This window comes from Diadema antillarum, unplaced genomic scaffold (genome assembly GCF_040938485.1).
Source record: "Diadema antillarum isolate AM-2024a unplaced genomic scaffold, OU_Dant_1.0 seq00000059_RagTag, whole genome shotgun sequence".
NCBI lineage: Eukaryota > Metazoa > Echinodermata > Echinoidea > Diadematoida > Diadematidae > Diadema > Diadema antillarum.
In genome coordinates this window covers 2,822,537-2,844,686 of record NW_027271164.1, presented here as the reverse complement: position 1 = coordinate 2,844,686, position 22,150 = coordinate 2,822,537, and the positions used below count along the sequence as shown (strand labels likewise).

The following is a 22,150-nucleotide window of genomic DNA, read 5'->3' as shown; positions in this document are numbered from 1 at the left end:
GCAAAAGTGCATATCAGTTGCAGTTATAATGTACTTGGTAACTATGCACATTGATTGTTATTAAAGTCATGAGTCCACAAAGTTAGATATAATGTAATGGCTAGTGTAGGGCTGTGCATGCGCTGCACTCGCAACTGTATAACTGAACAGCTTTTGCAGCATACTTTAGCATTGTTGACAATGGGAATTTTATTAATCACACAGAATGTTCATAGTTTCCTGTCAAGCAGTGGACCACATTCCATGTATGTACCGTAATGTTCCTGCATAGATTTGAAAGAAGTCAGATGAAACTGGGTTGTGATTTACTATTGCTCGTATGGAAGTTATCAGACAGACCAAACAATGTAAAGCCTCAAAGACAGCCATGTGAGAGATGAAATGATTTGAAAGCATACCTTTATTCACAAATTTTCATAGTGATCCAATTTCAAGGCTAAAACTTTAGCTGTGTTATTGAGACACTGTTGTCATTACCTCATCATTTCTAATATCAGTTTTATGCCATCATGTTTATTTTCTATATCTTTCCTCTTTTCTTCTGTTTCTTATTTTGTCTTATGTAGATTAGCAATGAATCAGTAAAGCCAAGAGACGTGTGGGTCACAACATTTGTTGTCCTCCAAAACATCAACAAGATAGCTCTTGCATTTACTAGCAAGGAGATCGGTAACGTTCAGCATTTTATTGTTGTTTATTAATACCTTGATCTATTTGTTCATGTGTTTGTCCATCCAAACATCTGATTTTTGTTTACATGTGATGACAAACAAACAAATGGAGCTTGATATAATTTCACGTATATGTATATGAGTAAATATGACGTCACCAAAAAATCAACATTTTATGGGTGGAAGATTTTTTCTGGAAAAAAAAAAGATTTAACTTATTTGCTATCATTTTTCTTTTATTTGTTTTGGCTTAAAACCATGTACATGTAGTACTTTGTATGCATTAGTTCTAGATTTACATGTTCTCATTTGTTAATGTCAAAGGTAGCTTGGCAATTAATCACACACACACACACACACACACACACACACACACACACACTTTATATTTGCATTGCGTGTTAATTTTAGTGAGCTTTGGGCTACATGTATAGAGAGGCGTCAAAGAGGTTCATTAACTACAATCTTCTGTGTAAAGTGCATTTACTAGGAGTTATGTCAACCCTAATTAAAACCTTTTGGAACATGGTGTTTCAATTTGTAAAAAGCACCAAATATTCAGATGACGCTGCAGTGCATACTATTCATTAGGGCCTTCTTTTCAGTGTTTTATGATCTCAGTTCCAAACTGGAGTTCAATGTACAGTACAGAGTGTATGGGCTTGAACATACCCCTCTCAGCATGGATCACTGGTGAGTTTAGCATGCTCTTTTTCACTCACACCTCTTACAGTAAATCTCCCCTGCATTATTTGGTGTGTACACCAGCAGAATGCTCGGTAATAATTTTGTGTTTTACCAACTCATGCTCTATAATGTGCCTTTGTGTATCACTCATCAGAGAAATCTGACTTTCTGGGGTTCAGTGATTTTCTGCATGTTTAGCTGCAGTTATTTCTGTAAAAATAAGAGGTCTCCGTAAATTCTTTTTTTTTGGGGGGGGGGGGGGGCGGGGGTTGTATCACAAGCACAGAAATGACAGCCTAAATGAATATCCTGACTCACCCAAATCAGAAACATAATTCTTTATGGGATTGTATAAGTTTTCATCAGTCTTACGACACGTATGTAAAGAGGATGTTTTGAATGCTTTGTGACTACATGTATGATGAATTTCATATGAATTGTGAGTTGATGCAATGATTACACCATGAAAATATCTGTATCACAGTTGGCAGTATTAAGAGAGAAGAGTTACAAGTGTATGTCTAGAGAAGTTCTGCATCAGCAATAAAGATTGTTTGATTGATGAGTGAGATAGTTTGAATGTAGAGGAGATAAGATTTTAGGTCAATGATTTCTGACACATGAAATTTGGAAGTCTTGCAGCAGTTTTATGACAAAGGGTCACTGTCATACATCATGCTTACCAGCTTATGAAGAAGAGTCTCTGTCTTCAAATGACTTCTTACCAGATTGGAGATAGACTGTTCGTTAAAGGACAAGTTCACCTTCATAAACATAAGGATTGAGGGAATGTAGCAATATTAGTAGAACACATCATTGAAAGTTTGAGGAAAACCAGACAATCCGTTCAAAAGTTATGAATTTTTGAAGTTTTTGTGCAGTACCCGCTGGATGAGAAGACTACTGCAGTGTATGAATAACTTAGATGTCACATGCGTACAACAATATAAGGAAAATATAAAGAGAATTTCACAAAATTCCATCTTTTGAAAAAAGTACACATTCCCCTGACTCGTTACCGATAAATGTTATGGGTAATATTATTCCCCCTGCCTTTACAAAGAGGCAAGTCAATTGCTCTTTTATTATGCGAAAAAAGTGAAAATATGTTGAATTTTCTTTTATATTTTCTTTATACTATTGTACGCATATGACACACAAGCTGTAGTAGTCTCCTCATCCAGCGGTTCCAACACAAAAATTTAAAAAAATCGTAACTTTTGCATCGATTGTCCAATTTTCCTCAAACTTTCACTGATGTGTTCTACTAATATTGTTGCATTTTCTCAATCCTTATGTTTATGAAGGTGAACTTGTCCTTTAATAGTTGATGGTGAGCTGTTAATTGAATCATGCAGTCTGCTTTAACGTGCTTCTGGCAGATGGTGGTCATTGTATCTCGCTTTTGTTGAACCATTGAGCTGCAAGTTAAACTGTTGTAATCATCTCAGATGTATACGTCTTCCTAATTATTTCTGTAATCAGGAGCTGGTTCAAATGTATCATGTTGCCTTGTAGATGTTACACTGGAGCATCATCAAAGATAAGCTTTGCAATATTTGCCATCCCAGCAACACATGGGCAGTTTTGTTGGCAATAATCCTTTTTATCAGATGTAGACAAAAACAGAGTTCTCCCTTTTATTTTTTAAGCCATTGCCATTATTTTTTTTTTCCCATGAACAGTCATATAGCGATTTTCAATTTGTTACAAATGCACACTCACACTATGCTCATTTGATTGTTTTGTTTTTACAAAGGAGTAACCCAAAGAACTCGAATGAAGCCATTCTAGTGATGGGAGATACTGGTGGGCATGTTAATGCTTTCCACTTCACTTCAGCAAATATAGCACTGTTTGACAGACCACAACAGCCTGGTGGAGAAGGGCAGGGTGAGAAAAAATATATATTGACTCTAGACATCTTCATTTTGTGAAAGAATTTTCTGTGTGTTATTTATGTGTAAAAATTACTGATGTCACAGTCAACAGGTACCAATCTCTCTTTATGTTCCATTGCTGTGGTTATACTACACAAAACTACTTGTAGTTTACTTCCCAATAACTTCCCATAGTGTGAGCACTTGATCACACAACAGAGATAACTACATGTACTTTGAGTGATGCAAAACTTCCCGTAGTTTCAGGCTCTAATACGCATGATCTACATGGGCATAAACCATTCACCCTCCTTGAATATATATATATATATATGTACATTTAACAGTATGCATGCAAAATAATGCCCAGTATGCATAGACAGCATAAAATGAATCACAAAGATGTTGCAGCAGCCTTCGTGTAATAATATAATTCAGTTAAAAAATGAATGAAAATCAATTTAGAAACAAAAAGAAAGTCCAATTAAGCAATTTTGGAATTAAATTTGTCTTCTTTCACCTATATCCCTGTCCCTGACATACGTAATCATGCTCTGAGGTACATTGGCAATTCCTAGCTTCCATGTATTCATGTTTGACAAAAGCTTTTTTTTTAGAAATTGCCATATTGCCAAATGTTCTGAAAAAAAAAATCAATCTTTCATATTTTGCCATATTTATTTCAAAGTCAGAAGAAATTAACAACATATTTTTTTCTGCGTCATCTATTTTTTTCTCAGAACAAATAGTGAATGTGAGCTTCAAGCAACTGATGAAAGACAGGTTCAAATACTGTCGCCTGATAAGACACAATGGTCACTCGGAGTGGGCAAGGCAAGGCAAGTTATAACAGGACAAATTTTTCATTCGCAATTGAAGAAGTGCATTCAATTAATCATTAGCCACTTCTCATTTCAGAAATGATTTTTTTTTTCCTGCCTCCACCATGAAGTGCCACCAGAGGCGTTATGTTTTTTGATTGTACATCCATCTTTCCGTCTGTCGGAAATTGATTTTGTGGATGAGAACCATATAATGTTTATACACACACACACACACACACACACACACACACACACACACAATGTATATGTATGAATGGAGGAAGCTATGACTATCAACTTTTGGATGCACACACAAAAGGTCAAAGGTCAAGGTTATATCCTTTTTCCCCATATCTCTGCAATGCCTAAAGGTATTTTCATGAAAACTGCTGATAAAGATTATACAGAGAAAGTTGTGGGCCATGAGATGGAAGGTCAAGTGAAAAATGCTAAGATTTCACTTTTGTTGCCATTTACCTCAGAGATTATTCAGTGCATCCACTATATTGAACTATCAAGGATCAAGTGAAAATCTTGAAACATCACTATTACTCTCATATTTTGAAAAATAGCTCAAAGTATTATTGTGGAGATTGGATATCATTAGTAAGTGAAGTTGTGGTCCGGGAAGTCAAAGGTCAAGTAAAAGTTTTCGATTCCCAAATATTTGCTCTCTGAAACATGTTAGCCATCGAAATGAGACCTGGTCCAAGGAATGTACATTCATGGTTGTGCCAAACTTACAAATATGTCATTTCATTTTTTTTTTTTTTGCAACCATGTGAAACTTGTCTTACATTGTCAAAATGTACCACAGACCTATTGGGAGAACAATGTGACATGGCGGAGGCATAGTAGTTGCATAGTGACATTTTTAATTTTCTTCTGTTTTGTTTGTTTGTTTGTTTCACCCCAAGGGAAAAAAAGGACTGTAGTCTGGGTGCCAAAGCCACTTTTTGGGCCTAACCTTGTTTTACCGTCCACCCAATGTTTTTTGACAGTTTTGCCCTATTTCGGGGGTGCTGAATCCGAATCTGGATAATGCAACTCTTGCATCCTTGAGGGTTGTGAGATATTCAAGATGGCCACCAAAATGGTCTCCCAAACCGGAAATTCCCACGTATTTCTTTCTAAATGGTGAGAAATTGAAAATGATTGAAGGTTTTACCCTATTTCGAGGCTGCCGAGTCCGAATCTGGATGATGCAAATTTTGCATCCTTGAGGGTTTTGAGATATTCAAGATGGCTGCCAAAATGGCCGCCAAAATGGCCGCCAAAATGGCCGCCAATACCGAAATTCCCACGTATTTCCTTCTAAATGGTGAGAAATTGAAAACAATTGATGGTTTTACCCTTTTTTGAGGGTGCTGAACCGAATCTGGATGATGCAACTCTTGCATCCTTGAGGATTTTGAGATATTCAAGATGGCCCCCATTATGGCCGCCAAAACCGAAAATTCACACGTATTTCCTTCTAAATGGTGTAAAATTGAAAATAATTGATGACTCTACCCTATTTCGAGGGTGCTGAATCCGAATCTGGATGATGCAACTCTTGCATCCATGAAGTTTTTGAGATACTCAAAATACACAATACTCATACTCAATACATGGGAATTTCCGGTTTTAATTGGTGGCCATTTGGCATCACGCACAGGAATATATGGCAAGCAAAAATATTTGCATGCTTTTATTTTCGCGCTAGTTTCTGGTTGCGCAAAATTTCAACACCGCGAAAATGTCCACTTGTAAGGTAATAGATTATATTCTTTTTGGTCAGTTTATTCTATCTTCATTTGTTATCAAATAAAAATGATACACTTATCAAAGAACCTCGCAGTAAAAATGACTATCTTGTTAGAGATACATGTAGGAGAGATACGTTGTAGTTTGCAAGGGATTATGTTTTTTTATGAAAATTTGACTGAAATAGAAGATAGCCTCTGGAAGTGATGATTATTTTTTCTTATTTTTTAGATCAGATATATCTCAGAACTATATGTGAGTAAAGAAATGTCAAGGATTCTTTGAGGGAAAATATAGATAAGGGAATGTTGTAAAGGTGTTTCAAACCATAACGTTGAATTATTTGCCCACTAGCAGGTTATTTGCACGGTATCACATTCTTTTATGAAAATTGATGCTCCAGAAAGTTTTTATTCGGGAGCGCTATTTTTTCGATGTACCAAAACAATGTGAAAAGAAAAAATAAAGAATTCTTTGATAGCAAAATATAAATAGACAAATGTGTAAAGATATAACTATTAAAGAACAATGAAATTGAATACTGTGTGAGCTGTTATTTTTGCAAGGGTTTAATTTTCGCAAATTTTGCAAATCATACTTGAACTGAATTTAACAACGTGAAAATGTCACCATGCGCTAATTAAAGGTACAGTGCACTTATGAAGGCCTCTCTGTCAGTTCAAGAAAACATCTTGCAAAAATGTCCCTCATTTGCGAAGATATCTGTATGCGAAAATAAAAGTGTATACAGTGAATAACTGAAAATAACTGACTAACAGAAATTGTATTTGGCAGTTTGGCCATATATTGGAGAAATTTTACTTAAAGATTTTAACATGGGTTGCAATAGAGTGATTTGTATCTTCATCTCAGATACAAGGACTGGCGTAATTACACTGTCAGAAAGATAAATATCGTAGGTATGTAAAAATTGCACGCCCATTACTGTATTAAGTGTTTACTAGAACTCTTTTTAAAACTTTAACAATCAGAATGAAATATGTTTTCACCAAAATGTTCAAGTGAAATTAAATGGGGTAAATGAAGGGCAGGAATACTGGGGAAGCCATAGACTATGAGGATGTAATACATCATTGTTTTTAAAGTAGTGATAAAGTTTTTTGATAGCTCTGGATTTTGGAAATGTTTTTAAGACTGTCTTATTCTTAGTGTATCTTAGCTGCACTATAGAAATGTACCTTAATTTTGTTATCAGTTCATCAGTATGAACTTCATGCGATAAGAATACTGTAGAAACTCAGACATACTTATGTAGAGTCTGACATTCCACATAAGAATTGTACTGTTGTTATTTATTGATAGTGAGGTATGCTCAACACCTCAACTGCTTCATCTCATGCTCTACCACTTACCAAAGTGCCATGGTGCTGGGATGGATTGAGAAAGCCAAGCAAAAGATGAAAACGTAAGGTTTCCTGCTTGTCTTTGTTTAGTCATTTCAAAGCTTGATAATTGTTCAATTTCATCTACTGCCTGCCAAGGAAGATTGATGAGTGTACAAATTTTATGGTTACGTTGTGTTGTTTTGTTTTGTTTTGTTCTTTGCACATGGGGGGGGGGGGGGGGGCTTTAGGCTGGGACCAATTTGGGACCAGTTTTCACATCTTGATCTTCTTTTAAAAGACATGGTCAAATTTCTACGAACTTGGTAGGTATTACTACCAGTGTGATTGAATATTCAAGTGGATAACATGCCCCTGTGAATGTCCCTCCAAAGCTCCAAGTTTGCTATATTCTTCCGAGGTGACAGGCTGTAAGAATGGATGGAACTCGGTCTCTTGTTTGTTATATGTTACTTATATAGCAATCATGTTCTAAGAAATGAAACTCTGACAGCATTTCAATGTTTATTTGACAGGAATTCATTCAACATCTCACAAGGGGTAAATGCATTTGCCTACCATGAAGGACTGAATCTCATCGGTATGTTATGTCTCTTAATTTTTATATAATTATAACCATTTTCCTATCCTGGCTTGTTTGATAGTGACTGGCCTGAAATTATTTTACATTACAGGTATGAAATTCAATTTAATTCAATTAAATTCAATTCAGTTTATTTCCTCATAATCATGGAAATAAAAATAAAGATATACAAAGGATACACAGAATTACAAAGTATAACGAATAATATATAATACATGCATATACATTAAAAAGTATGGATTGACAAACACAAATTGAAATAAAAGAAAGTACAATGTAATTTTAAGACCAGTGACTCCCCTCTTGACAGACAGACTTTACACATATATGGAACTAGAAAAGCACTCTGAGAGTGCAGACCTCCGCCAAGCAGCTACTTTCCACCGATGATCTTGCTCTTCCCAAAGAAATTTTTCTCCTCTCCACTACTGGGCTCTTCCATAGAGATCAGTGATTTCCACACCCATAGGTATACATGCTGAAAAATCGCCCGATTTCCCAAAATAGAAGCCTTTGTTACGTCATAAACCCTCAGCTGCGCGGCGCGCCTCACCCAGCTGCAGAAACTGGAGCATGCACTTTAGTGCGCATTTGAAAACCTCAAAAATGCGTAGCTTTAACTCCCAAGTTCAGTGACCCTACCTGTCAAAATATGAAAAATCCTTCATAAATTCCCCCAAAATTCTCAGATCACTACCAAAATTTAATTGTTTCAATACTTGTGTCATTTTCAACCTTTCCTGTAAGTTTCATCCAAATCCGTTAACCACTTTTTGAGTTATTTTGCACAAGGACAAACAAACAAACCAATGGTAACAAAAACATAACCTCCCTTGGCAGAAGTAATAATGGTCTGCATAGCCAGGTTTTTCCATACATTATGATGCTACCTCTTCTTCAGATAATATGGTACTTTCATTATGTAAGAAGCATTAGATGAATCCGAATTAATGTACAGCAAGCATTAATTTTCCAGCAAGAAAAGATATGTGAAAAGATATGTGAAATCTTCAATATGTTCATATGTTGATTTATGTAAATTTTTTACACAGAAAAATTTCAAAATTATTTCTACTTCTTGACATAATTATAAGGAAATTAAGAAATATCAGAGATGGGGGAAATATGCTGCAGATACTGTTACATGAGTGGTATAAATCAGATTAAGAATTAAAGAAAAAGAGAATTAAAGAAAATCAGACAGATATCTGGGGAAAAAACACCAAAAGTTATATGATGTCAAATGAAAATGCAGTTGTGGCATTGCATGCCTGATGCTCTTTTATTTGTACAATTGTTTCCTCCAAAGCAACATTTTTTTATTGGAACCTGCCCAAGGTATAGCAATGTTTGTGTTATTTACATTTTGCATGTAAAGGCAAAGAACACCACTTTGTGTATGTACATAGAAAGCAATGTGTCTGTCTGAAAACGGGGGAAAAAAATCATCTCTAGGTCTATGGTTGGAACTTGAGATGCTATGTTTAGACCACCTTGTGCATTTATCGTGGTCATGAAATTCTTATTACTTCCAAATGGTTTGTAATAATTGGTTGCTGCACCTTGCCAAATTTATTGAGTTCAACTTTTTATTATGGTTAGATTCTTTTTTATCCATAAAAGATTTGAATGATTTCTAGTGTTGCTGTCGTAAATCATATGTAAATGTGCATGTTTCTAAGAGCTCTGAAAGCATGTTGTAGTGGATTTTCTGATTTGTACAGCCACTGCTGGAGTAGACCATCACGTGTGTCTGTGGAACCCATATGTTGTCTCAAAGGCTGTTGGGGTGAGTATTTATTCAGACTTGTTGCTTTCTATGCACTCTTTGGCAAAAAAAAAAGAAAAAAAAAAAGAAATACTCTTTTCCGATCAGATTACGTATGAGTATGAACATGCGTTCCTATGAAAACTTTTTATTAGAGCAGGAAGTCAATCAACCCTTTATGTGCCCAGGTACTTCGCTAAATTTGCCAAGCTTTCTTATTCACCATTCAGTAATCCATCCAAAATTTACCTAGTTGTAGATTAGCATAAAACCCACTAAGGTGTGGCAATGTGCCTTGGTTCAACTGGAAGGTCAAAATGACACAATAAGGATTTATATAAATGAACAAAGAAATGAGCAAAGAAAATGGGATTCCAATTGAATAGGGATTAGAAGGAAAGCATTCTCTATATTCAGTGACAATTAGTTTCTAGACATCTTTGCTAATGAATGAAGAAAGCAATTTAGCTAGCTTGCCAGTTGGCGAACAAAGCGTGGTAAGTGTTACAAAAATATAGAAGAACAAAAGTTCACACATTCAGTTTGTTTCTCATACATGTATACTTGCATTGAAAAGATTAGACGTTAGAGAGCAATATATTAAAAGGGAGAAAAATACCTGCACCAGCCTAATACATGTAGTATATTTTAAGACATATCCTTGACAAATGACTATGTGAATGAGTCCTAGTTGCATGTTTTCTCCATTCTGTCAGACTTGATAGAATATTCTTCTGTGGTGTTAAATCATGTAAGCATATCAGTCAAGAGTGGGACAAACTGTGTGGGCATGAGACATGTTTTGCCAATCAAAAAGCAACATCTAGATATTTCACGGCATGATAAAGTGTGGATATTTTCCAGGCAAGAAAAGAAGACAAACATTTTGTTGTCAAACTATTAAATGTGTTTTGTGTCTAATGTAACTAGCTTCTGCGTGGTCACATGGCTCCTGTGATGCATGTCCAGTTCAACTTTTCCCGAGGACAGCTAGTCAGCTTCTCCAAGGATAAGGTGTTGAGAATCTGGGATGTACAGCTCCAAGTCTGCTTGCAAAGGATTGCTGGAATGTTCCCCAAGGGGACAGAGAGTGAGTTCTTGTATCACAGTATGAAGCGAGCTCATTTAACTCATTTGACCAGAATAGGTCCAATAAGGTTATGCCCTGGCAAGGTGTCCAGTGTCCATTGTCCGGTGTCGGTCATCCAGCATAATGTTGGCCATCCACAAGCTACTAATGCTTCTTCTTTGTCATTTTTTGTCCAATTTTTTTTTTATTATATGATCAGACTAAATTAGAGTTCAATTAAGTCTCACAGGGTCATTTGTATAATTTTCAAAATTGAAAAAAAACAAATACTTCATGTATCAACTAATTTCAATTTGTTAAATTTGTTTTTACTAAGAGAGATGTAGAGAATTGAACTATGGCTTTAATGGGTTTTTTTTTAATAATATGATTATGCTGATTTATTCATAAGATTGCATTTAATTTTTATCCTTTGTTAGTTATTCATCAAGTTTGATTGTTATGCCTGCGCCCGAAGGGTGCCGGAGGTGTTTATTGTCGAGCCCACTGGAGGTGTGGGGAGACTGAGGGATCGCCTGCAGCGTCTGTCTGTCCGTCTGTCGTCGGTCCGTAATGCTGCAAAAACTTGAATAACTCTCTACTGAGGACTTTAATTTCAATTAAACTTGGAGGGAAGAGTGGTTATACAAAGTTACACATTTTACCAAACTTGAAGGTCACCTCAAGGTCAAAGGTCACAGACAGGGGTCAATGAATTTTAGGGCCAAATGTTAAGCTTTTACGGCGTATTTCGATTATGGCTCATAACTTTTGATGTATCTGTCAGTTTGTGACCAAACGTAGAGAGTAGATATCCCTTGGGGAGTTGACGGTCACCTCAAGGTCAAAGGTCACAGACAGGGGTCAACAAACTTTTAGGGCCCAATGTTAAGTTTTTACGGCGCGTTTCGATTGTGGCTCATAACTTTTGATCGCTATGTCCGTTTATGACCAGATTTAGAGGGTAGATGTCCCTTGGGGAGTTGACGGTCACTACAAGGTCAAAGGTCACAGACAGGGGTCAACAAACTTTGGGCCCAATGTCAGGTTTTTACGGCTCATTTCGATTTATATGGCTCATAACTTTTGATCCGTATGTCCGTTTGTGACCAAACTCAGATGGTAGATGTCCCTTGGGGAGTTGAAGGTCATCACAAGGTCAAGGTCATAGACAGAGTCAATGAACTTCCGGGGTTTAGAAAAACATTAATTTCTTCTACGTGAATGGGCGAGACACATTTTGGCCTTGCCTTGTGTTTTCTTATTGTCCATCCATCCGTACTTCCGTCCCCATACGTTTACGTGATTAACTTGAGTAATATTGAGTGGAATTTTCCCAAGCTTGGTCCAAGTATAAAGTATGATGGGGCAATTACTTGATTAGACTTTTTGGTGCAATCGGCCAGAGGCCTAAGGTCAAAGGTCGGGGTCAAATCAGGAAATTGTATCCATTTACGTGGTAACTGTAATCTGGATCAAGCAAATTTCACCAAACTTTGTCCGAGAATGACGTATGATGGGGCAATTACTTTGTTAGTTTTTGAGTGAAATCGGCCAGAGGTCAAAGATCAAGGTCAAATCCTTTATGTATACATTATGTACCAGTAGCCATAGCGACATTTCTAGATTGTTTTATGTTGTAGATGTATGCATAAGTTAGACAAACAGAACTTCTTCTGAGTGTATTGACAATGTGTATGATCATTATTATGCTTATTCTTTGTATTCATCTTATGTCACAGAAGAAAAGCTTTGTTCATCAGCCAGTTTTCATTTGTTTGTCTGTGCCATAGCAGAATGTGAGATACACAAAGATTTTGCCCCAAATTATGACATTTTGGTCATAACAATCAATTGTGTAAGTTAAGGCAGTTTAATCACAAAATTTGCACGACATGCTTTTCTCCATCATCTATTGGCCAATTGTGAATGTTTGGGTTGTTTGGGGGTTTTGGAGGTTTACTTTCTTTTTATACCCCCGCCAAACGAAGTTTGAAGGGGGTATATAGGAATCAGCGGATGGTCGGGCGGTCGGTCGGGCGGTCGGTCGGGCGGTCGGGCGGTCGGTCCGTTGCAAATCGTGGGTCGCGAACTACTTCCTCAGTTTTCAACCGATTCCCATAAAACTTGGCACAGATGTGTGCCTTGGGTTGTAGATGTGCAAGACATATTTTTTGACAGTACCCAAAAGTACGTTGCCATGGTAACGGCATATTATGGGCAAAAATGAGTACAAATCTTGCGTCGCGAACTCCTCCCACAGTTTTTGATCAATTTTTATGAAATTAGGTACAGATGTTCATCTGAATATGTTAATGTGCAAGACACATATTTCCGCAGTGGCAAAAAGTGCGTTGCCATGGTAACGGCATGTTATTGGTAAAATATAGGGCAAAATGCTTCATGGCAAAACTGCTTCATCAGTGTTCTTCCAATTCTCATGGAATTCATATTGAATGTTTGTCTTAGGATATAGGTCAGCATGACACATTTCTTGACAGTGACAAAAAGTATGTTGCCATGGTAACAGCTCACATATTATGAGCCAAAATGATGGAAAATTTTGTGTTGCAAACTACTTCCTCAGTTTTTGCCCAATTTCCATGAAACTTTGTACAGATGTGTGCCTTTGGTTGTAGATGTGCAAGACGCATTTTTCGACAGTACCCGAAAGTACGTTGCCATGGTAACGGCATATTAATGGCAGAAGATCAAGGAAAGATCTTGCGGATTTAAATACTTCCTCAGTTTTTTGACCAAAGCTTATGAAATGTGGCACACACCTTGATCTTGGTGGGAAGATATGGAAGACATATTTTTCGGACGTGTCGGAAGCTGCGTTGCCATGGTAACGGCATATAAATGGCAGAAGATCAAGGAAAGATCTTGCGGATTGAACTACTTCCTCTGTATTCGACTGAAGCTCATGAAATGTGGCACACACATTGGTCTTGGTGGGAAGATGTGCAAGACATATTTTTTGGACGTGTCGGAAGCTGCGTTGCCATGGTAACGGCATATTAATGGCGGAAGATCAAGGAAAGATCTTGTGGATTGAACTACTTCCTCAGTTTTTGACAAAAGCTTATGAAATGTGGCACACACAATAGTCTTGGTGGGAAGATGTGCAAAACATATTTTTCGGACGTGTCGGAAGCTGCGTTGCCATGGTAACGGCATTTAAATGGCAGAAGATCAAGGAAAGATCTTGCGGATTGAACTACTTCCTCTGTATTCGACTGAAGCTCATGAAATGTGGCACACACATTGGTCTTGGAGCGAAGAAGTGCAACGCATATTTTTCGACGTGTCAGAAACTGTGTTGCAATGGTGACAACATCTGACAAGTGTAAAGTCATTGTTTATTTGTTTTACTTTGTACTTTCTCTGTTTTGATTTGTAAATACTGTTGATTTTTTGTATTTTGTTACAATTGTTGAAGCGCTTTGTGTCTGTTTAGAAAAAGCGCTATATAAATATTGGTTATTGTTATTATTATTATTATATTAAAGTCCTTAAATCCCAAAATACCTGCTCTCCTATTCATCCAATTAAACTTAGGTCAAGGAAGGTGAACATTCAACACATTTGTGACAAACTTGTCATTTTAATATTTTGCCAATTTTGTGAAAATGTAATCACACATTGTCCACATGTACTTTAGACCTATAAGGAGAATCATGCATTATGGCAGGGGCATACCAGTCGCCTTAGCGACATTTCTAGTTAAATTTTGGTTTTTGTTTTGTTTTTGATTGTAGATATAAGTAAGATACACTAAACATCTACATAGTATCTTGATTATTTGATCAAACATTAAGTTTGGTAATTTGTGCAATTTACTGTATTCATGAAATAGCTTTTTCTCCTTCAGACATGTTTGTCTATTTCCTGTATGTTTCTGTATAGCTAGGTGAGATACATGGAATTCCTAAAACATGTGATATAGATGTTTGACCTAAAAGAAATGTAATGATGAATTTAATGTAAATTCTTTGAGAAAGTTACAAAATTGCTTTCAGTCTGACTTTTTATTTTTGAAATCCTAGCTGAAAGTCAAATGAAGCAGCAGGCACACTTATTCACAGGGCTTTGTGTGTGTTATATTTGATAATACTCAGCCTATTAAGTTTGTTGTCACTTTGGTTTTCCTCTTTTCTAAACAGTGTACACCTCCATGTACTTCCACGAGATGACCAACCGTCTCTTCATCTCTTTTAACTATCAACTAACCATGCTTGAAATGAAGCCAGAGGTCAAAGACCGGGTCATGAGCCATGACAAGCCTGTCAGCATGGCCATCTACAATTCTACATTCAATCAGGTTCGATAGGCTTGTGCAATTTAACTCTATGCATGTATCGTTGCTGCAGCGACAAGACCTTATATCTACAAAATGTTCAGGAAAGAGAAAAAAATGGCACCCATAGCACTATCTCTAATGGGATAGCCCTTCCGTTGACATGCTATGGTCTTCATTTTTGGGGTAAATAAGCAAGGATATGGAGAGGACATCACTTTTAAACCTGATTATTTGACTATTAATCCAAAAAAAAGTCATTTTCACTTAAATTTTTGATACAAGGTCTTGTCACCCCAGCGACGATATGCATTTTATTTTAGATGTTGCAATTCCTGTTTCCTGTATCAATTTTTCAGCCTGTACAATAACTGTAATCAATATACACTGTATTTACATTTTATTATTTTACCAATTATTTCTGAGATCTTATTCAAGTAAACTCAAAGTTGAAACATTTATTATTCATTTCTTATCATCAGTGTTTCCTCTATTAAGACAAAACTTTCTTCCAGAGTGATTATATCTTGTGGTAAGAGATCATAAAGTTTATTGGCATCCATGAGTGGTGATCAGTTTTAATATTATACCAATGTACCAATATATTTGCAGGTTGTGAGTGCTTGCCATGGCTCCACAGTCATCGTCTGGATGCTGGACAGTGGTCAGAAGGTCAAGCAATTTCTCAACTGTCATGGAAATGCAGAAATTACTTGTCTTGCATTTGACCACAATGAAACCAGGATCTTCACAGGCAGTTCTGATGGCACTGTTAAGGTAGTAAACATCACAACTCTCATTTGCAAAATTAGACATGAACTACATGTACTTGAACATGCAAGAATATTCACATTTTAAAAAATAATGCAAGTCTTTTCAACAACAACACACTTCTGTTTAGATTTTTATGCGTTTAAACGCAGTTTCTAGTTTCGTTCAAAAACCGCAAGTCTTTTCTGCAAATGCTCCTGCATTTTAAATACGTTGCTTGTGATTTGATGTAATTGCATCTGATATTTAGAATTGCGTTTAAACGCAACTGAGTTTAAGTTTCTTACAATTTTCTAGTTTCGGATGATTATCAAACGCAAGTCTTCAGCGTTCCATTTGATTTGATGGACTTGCATTTGATTTATTCACATTTTTGCACAGGCTTCTGGTTGCACGTAATGCCCGAAAATTTCCACTTTTACAGTACAGTAAACCTCGCTTAAGTCGACATGGCATAAGTCGACAACTCGCTTAAGTCAACACGATAAAAAAGTCCCGATTTTTGCCTTTGTTATTCCTTGAAAATTTCTTCGTCTTATTCGGCATTTATAAGTCGACAACTCGCGTAAGTCGACCTGATTTTTGAGTGCCAACTGAGCTGACATACATGTACGTGTTGATTCCCTCGTCTAAGTCGACATAATTTTTCCGCTCAAAATCTTATCGCCATTCTCTGAAAAAGAATTGTTTTCCCGCTCCGATTCACATCATTTCTACTCGGTAATTCGCTAGCATACGGCACAGTATCGTTCGCACCATGCGTCCATTGTCTTGTACATGTACAAGTACGTCAGAATAGAGAGGGCATACGCTCATTTACATTGGAGAGTTACATGTAATACCCAAAGCAGTTCACTTTCCCCCTTTTCTCCTTCTCGTTATTCTCAAAACGCACAAATTTTGTACACCTATATAGATCCTAGTAGAGAATCATTATCAGAACATGAAATAGGTGTTTCCGTTTATCCAAATATTCTAACATTAATTATTCCGAAGCGATATAAGAAACCTGAGCCCGTTTTTAGAAAATTGATTAAAATGCAACTACATGTAATTAAATGCAAGTAAAAATCAAATGCAGGTGTATCAGATCACGAGCATCTTTGCTCATAAACGCAAGTACGTTGCTGAAAAGGCTTGCGTTTGATAATCATATGAAACTAGAAAATAGTTATACGTACGAACCTGAAACTCAATTGCGTTTAAACACAACTCTAAAAATCAATAAGAAGTCCATCAAATCACGCGCAACGCTGTATTCAAACGCAAGAGCGTTGCAAAGAAGACTTGCGGTTTTCGTAAGAAACTAGAAACTGCATTTAAAAGCATCTCTTAACATCTGCGGCGTTGCGTTATTGTTGAAAAGTCTTGCATTATTTTTTATCTTGTACGCAAAAGTAAGAATTAAACGCAAATCTGAAAATCACATGCAATTCAAAGTCCATCATATCACACGGAACGCTGAAAAGACTTGCATTTGATAATCATACGAAACCAAAAAATTGTAGGGAACATTTTTTTTTTTTTAACTCAATTACATTTAAACGCAATTCTAAAAATCAAATGCAAGTCCATCAAATCACACGCAACGCTGTACTTAAATGCAAGAGCGTTGCAGAGAAGACTTGAAGTTTTTGTGCGAAACTATAAGAAACTGCATTTAAACACATCTCTAAACATTTATGTAAGTGCGTTATTGTTGAAAAGACAATCATGCATTGTTTTTATTTCGTATGCAAAATCAAAAATTAAACGCAACCCCGAAAATCAAATGCAAGTCCATCAAATCAAACGGAACGCTGAAGACTTGCGTTTGATAATCATCCGAAACTAGAAAATTGTAAGAAACTTAAACTCAATTGCGTTTAAACGCAATTCTAAATATCAGATGCAGGTACATCAAATCACAAGCAACGTATTTAAAACGCAAGAGCATTTGCAGAAAAGACTTGCGGTTTTTGAACGAAACTAGAAACTGCGTTTAAACGCATGAAAATCTATACAGAAGTGTGTTATTGTTGAAAAGACTTGCATTATTTTTTATTTCGTAACTGAACTTTCACCGTGACCGAACTTAGTCTTCACTAGCAGGGGAAAGACATCGCAACATTTACACGTTTCAAACTACCAAAACGCATGCTGCTTTACGAAATGTCAATGAAAAAATAGTAGCAAATTATTGTTACAGTTCGCTATGCCAAAGGTTTAAATCTCAGTCCAAAGTTAAATTAGTCTGACAATGCAAAGAGATTTGTTTTTACTAAGGTTATTAATCTCAAAAGATGTCGTTTTCGGATTAACAAACTTTTCTTCTTCTTTCTATTTCAGACTGGCCCGCGCCATACAAAGCGGTAATGTTGCGAATCGAGAACAATTCATTTTCAGAGTATAGCAATAGAAATTTTTAAAAGCAAAACAAATATGGCGACTTAGGGAAGGAAAATCACACTCAGTCAGCACTGAAAATTATCTCGCCAGAATCATACGAATTTACATGCATATCTTCGCAGCAACGCACTTATATTTAAGTCACAAAGCCGCATGCAATTTGGGGAATATGCGTTTGATTTTTCAAATCAAATTTAAAATGTACAGTGTCTAGAAACGGGCCCAGGTTTCCGATCCAGCTCTCTCAAAATCTCTCTAGAGATTTTGGAATTGTGCGTTGTCATTACTAATCCGCGCGAGATTTATGCATGAACTAAACCATAATTGTTGCTAATGTCAGTTGGTATGTTTTAGCGACAAAAAAAGTAAGATTTGGGTAGCGATCCGCATCGTGGTCTTAGGCTGTATAGGGGAAATTAGTTTTCATTTATAAGTCGACAAAATGTTGACTTACGCGTAAGTCGACTTTCGCGTAAGTTGACTTTCGCGTAAGTCGACATGTTTTTCTCAGTCCCGATTATGTCGACTTAGGCGAGGTTGACTGTATATTGTTGATGCCAGAAAAATGTGCAGTTTAAACTGTCCCAATGTCATCAGCATTTATCAAAGTACATTTAATATTATCAGGTAGGCCTACCTTCTTCACCTAAGTATGACCAGAACCACAACCCACCACCCCCCCACCCCCCCCCAAAAAAAAAAAACCAAACAAACAAACAAACAAACAAACAAAGGAGTAGCAATAAGTAGCCAGAGTAGCAATGAGGTCCATACTAAAGTTTAGTATGTTTTCTATATAATATCTGAAACTTGGAGCTAGTAAATTTACTTGAAGCTCTGTTTGGGCGATGGGGTGGGGGTGGTACATTTCATGAATTTAAAGTGTTTACGCGTGACTCTTTTTGTGTCTCCCCTTCTACCAACAATTAGTCATGATAGTGTGCTTGGAAATGCTGCAAATACTATATATGCAAAACAGACAGTAGTAATGTGTACACACTTGTAGGGACTGTAGACTTTCTGTCAGAATATCAGTGGTAAATCAGAATTGATCGTCAACTACACATTGAACAAATAAAGAAAAAACAAACTTTGTATATAATAGAAGTAGGCAGAAAATCATAGATGGCATATTTCATTTTCTCAACAATAAGGATATGCATGGACACTTTACATGAAGACATCTGTTGATGAAAAGAGTTAGTTTGGGGATTATTTTCCCCTCCCTCTTTGTTATGATTGCATTGTGAGCCAAACATGTATAGACTGGAAAGTATCCCAACAATTGTGTAACTATATATCTTGTCTCCACTACTTGCAAGCAAGGAGGATTAGAATATGTGCAAGCATTCTGCAACTGGGTGCATGCTACATTTCACACAACATGTTCTTTTGTCAGTTACATGATCATGCATGAACATGCTGTGACTGTCTAACCAATATAAAAGACTTTAAGGGGGTAATGTAACTTACAACAAAATCTTATAGACCCTGTGCCTGTGTTTACTTTAGTTTTAAATCCTTGTATTGTTCCATATACAATAGTGAATAATTCAGTGCAGCTAAACTTTGATCCATTTATTTATATTTGTTTTTATGCCTCAGCCACGAAGTGTCGCCGGAGGCATTATTTTCTTCTTAAAGTCTATCCTTTGAATATGGAAAATCACTCTATGCAGAGAGGAGGTTCAAATAACCCCAAGGAATATTGTGTCTTTTGTCTAAAGATGTGGGATTTCAATGGTCACTGTCATCATCTCTTGAATGCTGGGATGGGCAACCCTGTGGACATTAGTCAGATAGAGGTCATGAAGAGAGCCCTCATTGTCATCGGATGGGACAGGTAGGAAGCATTTTTCATTGACTCAGGTCATTGTTAGCTAGAATCAAACCAACCCTTAGTCACCTCAAACCACTCAAACTAATAACCTCCAGCAAATTTCTTTTCTGTGCTAAGTTAGATGTTGAATATTTTAGATATTTTTGTGTGTATCTGTATGTATATATGTATGTATGTATGTATGTATGTGTGTGTTTATCCCTCTTTGTATAAATGCCAACAGAGAGAATTTCCTACAGACAATGAAATAAAATATGAATCTTAATCTGAAAGAGGCATACATTAAAGATAATATAAAGTTTTGGTACCTCAAAAGTTTCCCTGAATTTTTGTGTTTCAGGTTAAAGTACCTTTCATATACTACTGACACTGTGAGACTTACTCGCCTCAAAGTGCTCTCATGTCTCAGTAATCATGCAATTAACTGTGACCAGCAGCCCCATACGCATAGCGTAATGGGACTTCGCATTGTAGCATTCAGGATCATGACAGATTTAGTATCGCGGGTAGATATCAACTTAAAATCCAAAAATTTCTTCAATTTGAAGACTTACCAATTAAGTTGAAGTATTGAGAGCAGGCTTCGGGCAACGTTTGGTTCTGCCAGTAGTCCCTTTCTGTTCAAATTGATGACTGAATGTGACTCGATCGAGAGGACCTAGGGAGAGCTACATACACTGAATACGACGGCCAGCGCATGCGCACACAAACATCTTTTCCGTTCATGGATTTGAAATTTGTGTGCATGTGATGTGTGCGCATGCGCTGGCCGTAGTATTCAGTGTATGTAGCTCTCCCAAGGTCCTCTCGACCGAGTCACATTCAGTCATCAATTCGAACAGAAAGGGACTATTGGCAAAACCAAACGTTGCCCGAAGCCTGTTCTCAATACTTCAACTTAATTGGTAAGTCTTCAGATTGAAGAAATTTTTGGATTTTAAGTTGATATCTACCCGCGATACTAAATCTGTCATGATCCTAGATGCTACAATGCGAAGCCCCATTACGATATGCGTATGGGGCTGCTGGTCGCAGTTAGCTATGCATACACATGTTTTGTATGGGGCTGCACGCTGCTGGTCGCAGTTATCATGCAATAATGGTTTCGTACAATACATGTACTACCTTGCCGCCATACAGCGGCGGCTCTGGTACGAAACCATTACTTAGTATTGCATGATTACTAAGACATGAGAGCACTTTGGGGCGAGTAAGTCCCACAGTGTTAGTTATATGAAAGGTACTTTAACCTGAAACACCAACTAAGACAAGGAAATTCAGGGAAACTTTTGAGGTACCAAAACTTCATATTATCTTTAACAGCCTATGCTGTTAGATTGTCGTAAATTATGAGATATAGAGATGGTTGCCACTTTGTACCATTAGCAAGAGGTACAAGTAACAGTCATTTTAAGTAAGAAAGATATTTGCAGATTTACAATCTGTTATCAGAGATAGTTGTCTGTAGATTCATTTATTGTATCTGTTCATGTCTTAAATGTGTCAGAAAAAAAAAGTTGTAAAGATTAATATTTTCTCTCTCTGTCTCTCTGCCTTCTAAAATTCGAATTGATAATTCTGTTACATTCTGAAGCCTTGAGGGAGATGTTTTGTAAGTTATACAAGATCAAGATCAAGATTTGATATTTATTTAACACTGGTACTGAGATATTCTAGAATTGTTATCCTGTAGTGCACAGAGTGCGTGTTACATGTTGTGATTTGTTTAGTTATGTTTAGTCTGTGCTACTGCACATTCAGCTGAGGAAGTGTGACAAAGATTAACTATCTCACTAGCAAGGTTTTTGGTAATTTCCCATCATAGTTAGATGTTTTAAGTCTTGTTGTGACTTATTGTTTTGTCTGATGTATGGATAAAACATTTCCCATCATTGACAATCGGCTTTTGAGGTATTTCCTCCTTTTTTATCATGCTCTTCAAGGTACATCACAGTGTTTCGCAATCAGCAAATCCACCAATATCTTGTTGAGCCATCCGAATGGAGAGGAGGGAAGGTGAGACAAGGAAACTGTTGAGAATCTATTCAGCATCATTTAACACCAATTCAAGCAAGAGTCATATTTAGATTACTTCTCTTCTTTTTTTCCCTCTGTGTAAATTTTGTCCATCAAATACCACGCATTGTAAATGTGCATTCTGTGAGTTGTCATGTTTCTTCGTGTAGTCCCGTGTATTATTGAGTTTTTATGGTATAAGACTATCTAATTTTCGATGGTATGTACCTCATGAGGAAAAAA

The 22,150-nt window shown here is 36.7% G+C and overlaps 1 protein-coding gene across 1 annotated transcript in view; it reads left to right on the top strand.

Moving 5' to 3' along the window:
• LOC139725769 (cilia- and flagella-associated protein 337-like) overlaps nucleotides 1–22,150 on the top strand; it is a 73,313-nt gene that overhangs the window by 25,959 nt on the left and 25,204 nt on the right. Inside the window, exons 9-20 of the mRNA XM_071636851.1 lie at nucleotides 567–669; nucleotides 1,277–1,364; nucleotides 3,118–3,251; nucleotides 3,979–4,081; nucleotides 7,136–7,234; nucleotides 7,688–7,752; nucleotides 9,480–9,544; nucleotides 10,454–10,613; nucleotides 14,759–14,916; nucleotides 15,505–15,669; nucleotides 19,779–19,894; nucleotides 21,835–21,907. Coding sequence (XP_071492952.1) covers nucleotides 567–669; nucleotides 1,277–1,364; nucleotides 3,118–3,251; nucleotides 3,979–4,081; nucleotides 7,136–7,234; nucleotides 7,688–7,752; nucleotides 9,480–9,544; nucleotides 10,454–10,613; nucleotides 14,759–14,916; nucleotides 15,505–15,669; nucleotides 19,779–19,894; nucleotides 21,835–21,907 — 1,329 coding nt within the window. The remainder of the gene's footprint in view (nucleotides 1–566; nucleotides 670–1,276; nucleotides 1,365–3,117; nucleotides 3,252–3,978; nucleotides 4,082–7,135; nucleotides 7,235–7,687; nucleotides 7,753–9,479; nucleotides 9,545–10,453; nucleotides 10,614–14,758; nucleotides 14,917–15,504; nucleotides 15,670–19,778; nucleotides 19,895–21,834; nucleotides 21,908–22,150) is intronic.